The sequence below is a fragment of the Oncorhynchus tshawytscha genome, linkage group LG04 (assembly GCF_018296145.1).
Source record: "Oncorhynchus tshawytscha isolate Ot180627B linkage group LG04, Otsh_v2.0, whole genome shotgun sequence".
Classification (NCBI taxonomy): domain Eukaryota; kingdom Metazoa; phylum Chordata; class Actinopteri; order Salmoniformes; family Salmonidae; genus Oncorhynchus; species Oncorhynchus tshawytscha.
Genome location: NC_056432.1, coordinates 65,080,927 through 65,093,905, shown reverse-complemented (window position 1 = coordinate 65,093,905; position 12,979 = coordinate 65,080,927). Strand labels below are relative to the sequence as shown.

Genomic DNA, 12,979 nt, shown 5'->3' with positions numbered 1-12,979 from the left:
CCTCCATACTGCCTACATGTCTAATCCTCTCAGATCTACCAGAAGTGTCCAGGGGTAGATTTCAGACTGAAAACAGGTCTTATATGCCTCATGAGAGCATAAGGCCTAGATTCAATCAGATCTGCATTATAGCGCCATTGACATTTAAAGATAATTTCAGATTGAGCCGATGTGTGCAGCATTTATCGTGAATGCGGTCTCCACGAAAACATTGCCTTTAAAGGGTGCATGGCCAAAAAGGGCAGATCGCATTGAATCTAGCCCCAAGACTTCTACATAGCCATCTACATATGTATGGAACATCATGTCAGGACATATTTGAAAGTAGCAGCTATCAACAGAATTCCATTTTCTAAGATAGTGGTCATCAATTAAAATGTGTTATTTATATATTGAATGATGAGTCTAGATCAGCCGTCTGACCTGGTTCTGTTAGTTTGATGGATGCGATGTTCATTACTGGGTCATTTCAGTGTCAGAAAACATAGGCGAGATCCTCTCCGCCAGAGAGTATAGCACTCATCTGTCCCTGCGTGCCCCGTTTCAATATGATGGATTCCGTTAAAGGGCTGGGCTTTCAATATAAATTAATGACAAAAAAGACATCTTCGAGAGAACACTTTAATATTTTACATTTAATATGTTACATAATATTTATTAATCCAAGCCAAAGGGCTCAAATCCATAATCCCACTGTTCCACAATCCCATAGTTCCATTACTGCTGTTACTCCTAGCTTTGATTGGCTGTATGAGGCCGCTAGAATTAGAAGTAGCATTAACTACAGATCTAGGATCAGATCTCACTACCCTCAAACCTAACTGCAACCATTTGGGGGTTAAACAAATATCTATCCCTGTATCTGTAGTTAGGGGCAACCTCTTCCTCCTCCTATGATGCCAGCAGAGGTCAGAAGCAGCAGGGACTTCCTCTCAGGGGATCCACCTGCACATTCCTCTTTTTCCTCAAAGACCAATCAGCATGAGTCTAGTCCCATGTAACATGTGCACCAGCACAGTCTCTGGGTAGCAGAGTTAGAGGCGGAGCCTCTTGATGTCCTCACTGCGGAAATCGATGCGGAGCGCCAGAACCTGCCGGACCTCCGCTGGGGTCAGACGCCACGTTAGAGGACCAGAGTTCGGGCCCCAGTAATCCAGGATCTCTGTTACCTAGAAACACAAAAACATACACAGTTCTGAGAACAGGCCTGTGTATACAGAGACATGAAAGTACAAAATGAGAGGTCAGTGGTAAATAGAGTGAATTCGGAAAGTATTTAGACCTCGACTTTTTCCACAGCCTTATTCTAAAATTGATTAAATAGTTTCCCCCCTCATCAATCTACACACACACACACACACACACACACACACACACACAATACCCCATAATGACAAAGCAAAAACAGGTTTATTAAAAATAAAAAACTGAAATAATACATTTACATAAGTATTCAGACCCTTTACTCAGTACTTTGTTGGCAGCGATTACAGCCTCAAGTCTTCTTGGATATGACACTACAAGCTTGGCACACCTGTATTTGTGGAGTTTCTCCCATTCTTCTCTGCAGATCCTCTCAAACTCTGTCAGGTTGGATGGGGAGCGTCGCTGCACAGAACTTTTCAAGTCTCGCCAGAGATGTTCGATCGAGTTTAAGACCGGGCTCTGGCTGAGCCACAAGGACATTCAGAGACTTGTCCCAAAGCCACTGCTGCGTTGTCTTGGCTGTGTGCTCAGGGTCGTTGTCCTGTTGGAAGATTAACCTTCTCCCCAGTCTGAGGTCCTGAGCGCTCTGGAGCAGGTTTTCACCAAGGATCTCTCTGTACTTTGCTTCGTTCATCTTTCCCTCGATCCTGACTAGTCTCCCAGTCCCTGCCGCTGAAAAACATTCCCACATGCTTCACGTAGGGATGGTTCCAGGTTTCCTCCAGATGTGATACTTGGCATTCAGGCCAAAGAGTTCAATCTTGTTTTCATCAGACCAGAGAATCTTGTTTATCATGACCTGGGAGTCCTTTAGGTGTCTTTCGGCAAACTCCAAGTGGCCTGTCATGTGCCTTTTAGTGAGGAGTGGCTTCAGTCTCGCCACTCTACCATAAAGGACTGATTGGTGAAGTGCTACAGAGATGGTTTTCCTTCTGGAAGGTTCTCCCATCTCCACAGAGGAACTCTGGAGCTTTGTCAGTGACCATTGGGTTTTTGATCACCTCCCTGACCAAGGCCCTTATCCCCTGATTGCTCAGTTTGGCCGGAAGGCCAGCTCGAGGAAGAGACTTGGTGGTTCCAAACTTCTTCCAATTAAGAATGATGGAGGCCACAGTGTTCTTGGGGACCTTAAAATCTTCAGAAATGTTTTGGTACCCTTCCCCAGATCTGTGACTCGACACAATCCTGTCTAGGAGCTCAACAAACAATTTCCTTGACCTCATGGCTTGGTTTTTGCTCTGACATGCATTGTCAACTGTGGGACCTTACATTGACAAGTGTGTGCCTTTCCAAATCATGTCTAATCAATTGAATTTACCACAGGTGGACTCCAATACAGTTGTAGAAACATCTCAAGGATGATCAATGGAAACAGGATGCACCTGAACTCAATTTTGAATCTCATAGCAAAGGATCTGAATACTTTCGTAAATAAGGTATTTCTGTTTTTTTATATATTTTTTAAAATAAATTTGCAACATTTCTAAAAACATGTTTTCACTTTGTCATTATGGGATATCCCATAAATCATAAATATTTTAATACATTTTAGAATAAGGCTGTAGTGTAACAAAATGTGGAAAAAGTAAATGGGTCTGAATACTTTCCGAATGCACCGTATGTGGCCCCACTATGTGATTGTGTCTGGGTTGAGGATTGCTTGTGGGTTGAGAAATGTGTGTGAGTGTGTATACTGCAGATTACCCGCTCCAGGTTAAGGATGGTGGCCATCTGAGTCAGCCGAGCAAACTTGTCCCTAATAGTCCAGGTGGTGACAGTAGTGAGGTAGGCCACCAGAGAACGCAGCTCCTTATCAAACTGAAGCCCTCCCAGCTAAGAGACAGGTGCAATAAGGGGTTCAAATCAAGAGCATGAAACTGAACAAAGGTGTCCAGACCAGCAATTAAATATTTAAACAAAGACCACATCAAAAATGATCAAAGGATCAAACAGAGAACATCCCAGAAAAAGAAAGAGGGGATACGTGGCCTGCAATAAAATGCTTTAGTATCCTTGCACTAAATTACAGCACACACACCGTCTAAAGAGGCAGATGCCAAGGGGAAAGAAGCTTCATCTACCATCCTTCTGGAATCATAAATAAAACATTAAAAGAGGGCCTCATCATTACACCACAGATGTGCATGCGGTAGGTGTGATGCCACCCTGTGGCCACGCTTGGGATATCTCACCCTGCTGAAGGTGCACTTCAGGACGGTCTTCTCCATCTCCATGGAGACCAAACTGGTCATGAGGCTGGTCAGTGTGTCATAGATAACTGAAGAGAGCCCCGCCTGAGAGAACAAGACAGAGAGATTATAAAGAGGGGGAGAAGAGAAAATAAATAGTTTCTAAAATGCTAATGTAAGATATTTATTCCTGAAGCTAAGCAGAACGATGGTTACCTTGAACTCTGCCATGAGCTGCTCGAGATTGACGATGAGCTGCTGGACCCAGGGGTCGTTGGCCTCGTACTCATTAAACTCCTCCTGCACAAGAAAACAGTACAGTCACACACTGGGGGGGAAAGGGTGTGGCCTAGTGTGTGTGTTTTTGTACCTCCTCTATGTTGTGTGAGATGGACAGGAAGCTGCTGATCCACGGTTTGACCTGAGGCTTGATGGCTGTGGTGTTCAGCTCCGTCAGGCCCTCCTGAGGGTCACAACTGAGTTAGTTCTACTCCATACAGATTAGACACACAGGTGACGTTTTGTAGTTGTATATTGTCTATGCATGTAAATTGGTACACAATTCAGTTTATCACTGTGACTTACAAATAAATGTTGCTGCTAGCACTACTACTGTTACTAGTATTACTTGCAAAATGAGGTCAAAGACCCCCTTAACACAACTGCACAGAGACAGATCATGTGTCTCTCTGATCTGAGTATACTTCTGCATCCTCCAACCTGCAAGAGATCCTTGAACTTGCTGGATGTGTTGACCATGTCTGACAGACAGCTGTCAATCTTAGCTTGCTCTCCTGATCCCGCCCCCTGAGTGAACAACTTGGAGCAATCACTCTGAGAAAGAGAGAGAGAGGAAAATGTCATTATCTGTGGTATACTATACATAATGTGTCTTACTGAAATGTTACTCTTTAGCACCTCCAGGTTCCTCTTCAGAGTGGTGATGTTCTCACTACACACCTCCACATTATTCAGAGTCACCTGGGATCGAAAGAAAGATGGGTGTGAGTGAATTTATGTGTCTGTTGTCTGTTCCGAGTTTATCATCAGGAATGTTGCCTTAGTGTGCTCTCTGTGACCGGTTTGTGTTTTAGACTGTGTGTGTTTCTTACCAGGAACGATGCCTTGGCATTTTCTGTGCTTTCAATGCTCAGTTTGGCGGTGTCGGTCAGTGTTTGTGTGTCGGTCAGTGTTTGTGTGTGTACACAAGTCCCTCACCAGGAAGGCAGCCTTGGCGACCTCTGCGCTGTCGATGCCGAGGTTGTTGAATTTGCCCTGCTGCAGGCTGCTCTGCATCAGACTCACTGCACTGCTCACCCCACGCTGGATGTCCTGCAGCGTGGTCGCAGGGAAGCCCTGCCTCAGCTTATTATACAACACCTCCCTGAGCGAGACAGAGAGAAGGGGGGGGGGGAGAAGGTGGGAGAGAGAAGCATGGGTTGGTGGAAGATGGAGAGAAAAAGGAAGGTGTGAGAGCTAGGAGGAGATTCAAATGAGCGTTCAAATGATTGATTGTGTGTCTACTACTGTCTACCTGAAGTCAGACTCTAGCACTGAGGTTGAGTGGTTGATCATGGCACACAGGCAGTCAATGCTGGAGCTGGACAGGGCTCTGCTGATGCACTTCTTCACAATGTAGAAACAGTCATCCACCATGCTGGACATCAGCTGACCCTTCTCATATGTATCCATTGCTACAGCCTAAGAAGAGAGGGGCAAAGGGAATTAATATAATCATTATTACTATTGAGTGGTTACATATGTATACTGTGTATCAATGGTAATCAAATCAGGGTTTGAGGTCGACAGCATTGCTGGTTTTCATTATTTTCCTTCTAATGATGGGCTGATTCAGGGATAAATGAAACCCCTGCTGTATAGTTAGAAGTGGTGGCTAACCTTGCTGACGGTCTCCCTCATGTAGTACTCCTCCATTGGAATGTAGTAGCCAATCAGCTCCTGCATGAGCTGGCCCAGCATGCAGTGTTTCAGCAGTTTCTCCACATTATGCTTGTGCTCTGTAGCAAGAAACAAAGACAACCAAACTTACTAACACAGTCAACAACGTGTGTACAGGGTTTTATAAGTGTGTACGTTGAGTGTGTGTGTGTGCTGGGTGTCTTACCTTGGACGATATCAGGTGTTGCCGTAGCATCCCCAACCTCGAAGTCGGCCATCATGCGACGGCGCAGGAATCTTAAGTAAAGCTCCGACCTGGCATTCATCAGAGTGACTTCCAGTAATACAGGATCCAGCTCCCTACACACACACAGGTGAAACACAGGTGAAACGCAACATAAATACGCATAGTACACATGCATTGTCCTCTACACCAAAAGATGACATTGAGTAATGCTGTTGAAATAAAGTGAGCTGAACTGTCACACTGACCTGGGTTCAATCCTCTCAGTGGGCACACTCTTCATCATGCTGCTCTGGACGATTTGAAACTGCAAGCAGAGATATTCAATTTAATAACACTTTCTTACTTTAGTCTGTAATTGAAAGATCTAATTAATTGAATGCAATTGACACACAGACCTTGTTGTGGTAGTCTCTCTGTTGGATGAACTTGTCAACTACTTTCTGGGCCTGTCGGTCACACTCCTGCTGCAGGTGAGTGATGAGAGTATACAGGTAGCCTGGACCGTAGTACGTCTCTACGATGGGCTGGTGGGTCTCCACAACACGAGCTATGCCTGAAACACACACTAAATATTTTCCACCAATTCTATTTTCCTATACATACACACAAACCAACACGTTTACAGACATGTCTAAAAAGACATTATGGTCAGTCTCTCACCCTCCAGCAGCAGAGTCAGGGTGTCAGCAAAGACCAGGGCAGCTCTCCTCTCTCCCAGCTCTCCTCCCACAGCCAAGAGCAGGTTCTCATCTGCTTTAGAGGCCAGCTGAGAGAGAAAAAGATGACTGTGAAGATAAACCAAATGGACAAGCATTAACGCTCACACACACACTATTGCATGGACAACGCCACTCACCTGGCTGCAGAGGTACTGGCCAAAGCGAGCCAGGCCTTGATCGTGGAGGCCAAGCAGAGGGAAGATTTTAAAGAATCTTTCCACCTGCGCCAGATCACCCCTGGTAACAGCCTCCTCAAGTCTCTCCACAACCAGGACTTTCAATCGCTGCTCTGCCTCTTGAAGCATGGCCAGGCTAGCGTCCACAGCACTGCCTGAAAATAGTATCAAAGACCCCACAGAACACGTTAGAAGGGACTGTGACAAAAACTGAAAGCAATGCAGATCTTACTTTCTGCACATTACCTGATGTGCTTCCCTGATTTCCTGAACTTTCCAATGCTTTTCAGTAACTTTATGATCCAAATTCAAAAATGTTCTACACCTTTCCCATATTCAAGTCATTTGACATATTTTCTTATTACTCTTATGAACATAGAAACTTGGTTGCAGTTTGTATCTGTGCTAGAATGGTTAAAAGGTCATCAAATAAAAAAATCCCACATTGGTGCATCCCTACAAAATATGAACGTCTAGAACCAGATAGAAAGTATGTAGAAATGATAATGGACCTTTCGATTTTTAAATAACTAATAATCATTTATTTTGACAAAACAAAATCGATCCCAAAACAACTGCGGCCCTCGGTTGAATTTAGAAATCCCGATGCGGCCCTCGATACAAAATGATTACTCACCCCTGCACTATCAGCAAGTGTGACGTGAGTAGGGTTGCAAAATGACGGGAACTTTCAATTAATTCCCTGCATTTCCAGAAATCCTGTTTGGAGGATTCTGGATTTTCAGCTCATTCCAACCGAGTTTTCTGGAAAATCAAGGAAATTATTAAAAGTTCCCGTAATTTTACAACCCTAGTTGTGAGTTGTGGTGCAACATAGGGGCCTTACTCTCTTCTCCTTGGCGACTTAGCTCAATGACTGATTGGTCGAGAGAAAGGCAGCGGTGGATGTGGGCGGCAGCCTGTTCATAGTCCTCATTGTGTAGCGCCGTCTGAACGCCGTCTGTACAGAACTTCAGGTCCAGGATGTCATCAGCCCGCTGGATAACCTTATAAAGCCGGGTCTGTTAACACACATACAAACAGTGCGCCATTATATCACTTACTGGAGTTGATAGGAACATCATTTTATATCCTAATCCCTCGGTTAACAGCCTATAATGCTGATTTGTGTACACACATACAGTAAGTGTGTGATTAGCTAGGTTTCCATCCAATTGCCGACAGATTTCGATTCGAATGTTCAAAAATCTGCATTAAGAAGATATATGCATTTCCCCACCCGTGGGAAACGGATTTATTGCGGATAAAAATCAGTGCGTGGTAATGTCGTGCACACAAAATGTACATTTTCGCTTAAGTTGTCATGCACTGAAAAAAATTGAAAGTTCAATGTGTTTCCATCGCATTTACAACTAGTTTTGTCACAAAAACTGTTGCGTTAAATAGCAAATGTGCCCACTCTGGTCTTGGCACGTGCGCTCTAGCCAACAGTTTGCAGATACATCTAGGCTAGTCTACATGAGATTATTTTGGATAAGAGCGAGAATATTTTTTATTAGTCAAATAGCAGTTAAGCATCGATCATCATGTCATCAGAATAAGACCCTCAATATTTATTGGAAAGGAGCATCAAGCTCATCACCATGCACTTTCATCACCCTGTGAAGTTCATCAGAATTTACAGTTGAAGTCGGAAGTTTACATACACTTAGGTTGGAGTCATTAAAACTCGTTTTTCAACCACTCCACAAATTTATTGTTAACAAACTATAGTTTTGGCAAGTCAGGTAGGACATCGAGTTTGTGCATGACACAAGTAATCTTTACAACAATTGTTAACAGACAGATTATTTCACTGTATCACAATTCCAGTGGGTCAGAAGTTTACATACACTAAGTTGACTGTGTCTTTAAACAGCTTGGAAAATTCCAGAAAATGATGTCATGGCTTTAGAAGCTTCTGATAGGTTAATTGACATAATTTGAGTCAATTGGAGGTGTACCTGTGGATATATTTCAAGGCCTGCCTTCAAAGTCAGTGCCTCTGTGCTTGACATCATGGGAAAATCAAAAGAAATCAGTCAAAATAAATTGTAGACCTCCACAAGTCTGGGAGCAATTTCCAAACGCCTGAAGGTACCACGTTCATCTGTACAAACAATAGTACACAAGTATAAACACCATGGGACCACTCAGCCGTCACACCGCTCAGGAAGGAGACGCATTCTGTCTCCTAGAGATGAACATACTTTGGTGCGAAAAGTGCAAATCAATCCCAGAACTACAGCAAAGGACCTTGTGAAGATGCTGGAGGAAACAAGTACAAAAGTATCTATATCCACAGTAAAACGAGTCGACATAACCTGAAAGTCCTCTGGTCTGATGAAACAAAAATAGAACTGTTTGGCCATAATGACCATCGTTATGTTTGGAGGAAAATGGGGGAGGCTTGCAAGCTGAAGAACACCATCCTAACTGTGAAGCACGGGGTGACAGCATCATCATGGTGTAGGGGTGCTTTGCTGCAGGAGGGACTGGTGCACTTCACAAAATGGATGGCATCATGAGGTAGGAAAATGATGTGGATATATTGAAGCAACATCTCAAGACATCAGTCAGGAAGTTTAAGCTTGGTCACAAATGAGTCTTCCAAATGGACATTGACCCCAAGCATACTTCCAAAGTTGTGGCAAACTAGCTTAAGGACAACAAAGTCAAGGTATTGGAGTGGCCATCACAAAGCCCTGACCTCAATCCTATAGAAAATGTGTGGGCAGAACTGAAAAGGCGTGTGCGAGCAAGGAGGCCTACAAACCTGACTCAGTTACACCAGCTCTGTCAGGAGGAATGGGCCAAAATTCACCTAACCTTATTGTGGGAAGCTTGTGTAAGGCTACCCGAAACATTTGACACAAGTTAAACAATTTAAAGGCAATGCTACCAAATACTAATTGAGTGTATGCAAACTTCTGACCCACTGGGAATGTGATGAAAGAAATAAAAACTGAAATAAATAATTCTCTCTACTATTATTCTGATATTTCACATTCATAAAATAAAGTGGAGATTCTAACTGACCTAAGAAAGGGATTTTTTTTATTTTATTGTCGGGAATTGTGAAAAACTGAGTTTAAATGTATTTGGCTAAGGTGTATGTAAACTTACGACTTCAACTGGATTTCCGCACACCATATCATTGCGTGTCTCCAAGTTTACTTCGATATGATGGTCACTACTTGACACCAGCAAACGCCCCGTAATATCTGGCCCTCTGCCCTCCCTAAATCGTGGCATTGAACGGTTCCTCAATATCTGGCTACGAGACTACTGCAGCTCTCTGGGTGTAACATTTGACCATTTATATACCTTCTGGAAACAAAGCTCTTTTTATAAGGAGGATGGGACCCGATGTGCCGATGAACCAGAGTGCCAAAGTAGGAAGTCCACTGTGTGCAGCTCACCCTGAACTAACACGAGCATGTCTACCTCTGCTAAGCTTACCAGTAAAGCAATGAAAACAATCAAACATCCCAGAAAAGTGCTAAAAATGGCCCAGGTTAACATATGTAGCTTAAATAATGTTGAAGTAATATGGCTTCAGGTTCATCTGCCTCACCTAAAGCTCATTCTGGTGGAAAGCTGCTATAGACCACCAAGTGCAGTCAGTATCTGGATAATATTGGTGAAATGCTTGATAATGTATGTGATATAAACAAAGAGGTTTCTTTTCTGAGTGATTTAAATATTGACTGGCTTTCATCAGGCTGCCCACTCAAAAGAAAGCTTATATGTAACTAGTGCCTGCAACCTGGTTCAGGTTACCAGTCAACCTACCAGGGTAGTTACGAACAGCACAGGAATGAAATCATCAACATGTATTGATCACATCTTTACTAATGCTACAGAAATTAGCTTTAAAACGGTATCCAAATCCATCAGATGTAGTGATCACAATATAGTAGCCATATCTAAGAATACCAAAGTCTGGGCATAATATAGTTCACAAGTTTTGTAGTGATTCCTATGTTGTTGATGCAAATAATATTTTTGTTTGTCCGTGGTGTGTAATGAGGAGCAACCAGATGCTGCACTTGACACATTTATGAAATTGCCTATCCCAGTTACTAATAAGCATGCACACATTAAGAAAATGACTGTAAAAACGGTTAAATCTCTGTGGATTGATGAGGAATTTAAAAATTGTATGGTTGAAAGGGATGAGGCAAAAGGAATGACAAATAAGACTGGCTGCACAACCGATTGGCAACCGGACTGCAAATGTATAAATCAGGTGACTAAACTGAATAAAAAAGAAGAAACTACACAATGAAACAAAGATAAATTACAAAGAATGATAGTAAAAAGCTTTGGAGCACTTTAAATAAAATGTTTGGCAAAAGGGCAAACTCAGCTCCATCATTCATTGAATCAGATGGCTAAGTCATCTCAAAACACTACTGTGGACTACTGTTCAGTCATGTGGTCAGGTGCACAAAGAGGGACTTAGGAAAACTGCAATTGGCTCAGAACAGGGTAGCACGGCTGGTAGCACGGCTGGCACATGGATGTACACTAACATTAATAATATGCATTAATAATAATAATAATAATAAATCATTCATGTTAATTAATAATAATATGCATGTTCATTTCTCCTGGCTCAAAGTGGAGGAGAGATTGACTTCATCACTGCTTGTATTTATGAGAGGTGTTGAGACATGTTGAATGCATCGAACTGTCTATTTGAACTACTGGCACACAGCTCAGACACCCATACATACCCCACAAGACATGCCACCAGAGGTCTTTTCACAGTCCCCAAGACCAGAACAGACTATGGGAGGTGCACAGTACTACATAGAGCCATGACTACAAGGAACTCTATTCCACATCAAGTAACTCATGCAAGCAGTAAAATTTGATTTAAAAAATAAATAAAAACGCACCTTATGGAACAGCGGGGACTGTGAAGAGACAGACACACGCAGACACACACATGATAACATACGCACTATACACACACGTACACATGGATTTTGTGTGGTAGATGTGGTAGTAGAGTCGTGGCCTGAGGGTACACAGGCCACAGCAGCAGCCAATGGGGATCCATAATAAATACAAACAAAAATATGTCAATATTTGCACATAAAGGCATTTCCCCCGCCATTTCTCACATTATTTTTTTTACAGACACAAAAAGATCCACCATGTCGAATTACCAAATGATCTGTTTGCATTTTTAAAAATTGTACCGAAACTTCTTGTTTCCATCACAGCTGATTTTTAAAATATGGTATGACTTCACTCGCATAAAAACTGTGGATGGAAACATGCTTTCTGTGAGTGAGTCTATGTGGGTGTAAATAGCGTGTCTGTAGACAGTACCTTTGCCAGGTCTAGCTGGCGGACTTTGCTGCTGACATTCTCTGCCAGGCTGCACGTGAATGTAATCATGCCAGACAGCTGACTGGCATCTCCTCCTATCAGCTGCAGGTTGGGCCTGGGGGATAACGTGACAGGAGAATTGATATTGGATTAGACATGGTATTTCTCTCAATAGTTTACAGTAGCTTCCACAACTAATCTCCTTTCCTTCATCTATAATGATTGGAAATGGTTGAAATTAGTGGTGAATGTCTACCAGATATCACTTTTCCCAGAGTCCATCTCTTCCACACCAGTGCAAATGAAGAAAAGGAGATAAGGAAAGGAAACCTCTCTAGATTATTGGGATGTAGGGTATGTATTCATAGACAGTGAAACTTCTCTCACCCTCTCTAGAGCACACACATACCCCATCCTTTGAAGAGCGAGCATCTTGGTGTCAATGTTCCCCTGCTGCCCAACCAACTTCTCCAGCTCAGTCTCCACCTTTTTCTGTGGTAGATGAACACACAAAGACTGTCAGTCTCTCTCTCTCACACGCACACAGGGAGCTCTCTGTGGCTTCAGGCATAAAAGGTTGCATTCAATAGATAATGGCAATGGTTAATTAAGCAATAAGGCCTGAGAAGGTGTGGTATATAATCAATATACCACGGCTAAGGGCTGTTCTTAAGCACGCAGTGCCTGGACACTGTCCGTAGCCGTGGTATATTGGCCATATACCACAGACCCCCGGGGTGCCTTATTGCTATTATAAACTGGTTACCAACGTAATTAGTATACAAGTATTATTTTTTTTGTCATACCCGTGGTATACGGCCAATCAGCATTCAGGGCTTGAACCACCCAGTTTATAAGGCAGATAGAATATTATGACAAGAGAATTATGTTTCTGGTTTAGCTAGCTATGCTAACACAGTCTAGGGGTACATCTTTGCATCCCTACAGCTGCCCGCTGGGTGCATTCTCACCTCCTCGGTGCAGAGCTGCTGGTAGACCCGCTCCAGATCATCCAGCTCCGTCAGAGCTGAGATAGCCTCCATGCTCACGGCAGATACACATGCAGAATCGCATCGCTTCACTACTACGGGGCTGCTCTCTGCCATCTTTGCTTCACATAAACAGAAAACGTGCCACTTCCCAGTTTGCTCGCTCCGTACCTGCACCGGCACATTTCCTGGAACCGCTAGGCGTCGC

At 43.2% G+C, this 12,979-nt stretch overlaps 1 protein-coding gene across 2 annotated transcripts; it reads right to left on the bottom strand.

The window, feature by feature from the left end:
* Positions 1 to 607: 607 nt before the first annotated feature.
* Positions 608 to 12,942, bottom strand: LOC112249201 (conserved oligomeric Golgi complex subunit 4). 2 transcript variants are annotated; one of them, XM_024418969.2, is made up of 19 exons: positions 12,754 to 12,942; positions 12,192 to 12,274; positions 11,783 to 11,897; positions 7,284 to 7,458; positions 6,398 to 6,591; positions 6,202 to 6,307; positions 5,937 to 6,094; positions 5,787 to 5,845; positions 5,521 to 5,654; positions 5,295 to 5,413; positions 4,930 to 5,096; positions 4,614 to 4,779; positions 4,314 to 4,376; positions 4,116 to 4,229; positions 3,766 to 3,858; positions 3,612 to 3,695; positions 3,399 to 3,500; positions 2,911 to 3,039; positions 608 to 1,169 (listed from the first exon to the last, which is right to left on the bottom strand). In XM_024418969.2, the coding sequence occupies exons 1-19, from the start codon at positions 12,886 to 12,888 to the stop codon at positions 1,035 to 1,037; spliced, it is 2,331 nt and encodes a 776-aa protein (XP_024274737.2). In that variant the 5' UTR covers positions 12,889 to 12,942; the 3' UTR covers positions 608 to 1,034. The 2 variants fall into 2 exon arrangements, with proteins under 2 accessions (XP_024274737.2, XP_024274738.2); XM_024418970.2 differs by lacking the exon at positions 12,754 to 12,942 and having other exon boundaries at positions 12,170 to 12,266.
* Positions 12,943 to 12,979: the final 37 nt, after the last annotated feature.

Excerpts from the sequence above, each read along its gene's own strand:
- LOC112249201 (XM_024418969.2), bottom strand. The coding sequence starts at position 12,888 with ATGGCAGAGAGCAGCCCCGTAGTAGTGAAGCGATGCGATTCTGCATGT. Across the intron at positions 6,592-7,283 it reads AAGTCGCCAAGGAGAAGAGA|GCAGTGCTGTGGACGCTAGC; the intron begins GTAAGGCCCCTA and ends TACTATTTTCAG. Across the intron at positions 6,095-6,201 it reads CCTGACTCTGCTGCTGGAGG|GCATAGCTCGTGTTGTGGAG; the intron begins GTGAGAGACTGA and ends TGTGTGTTTCAG.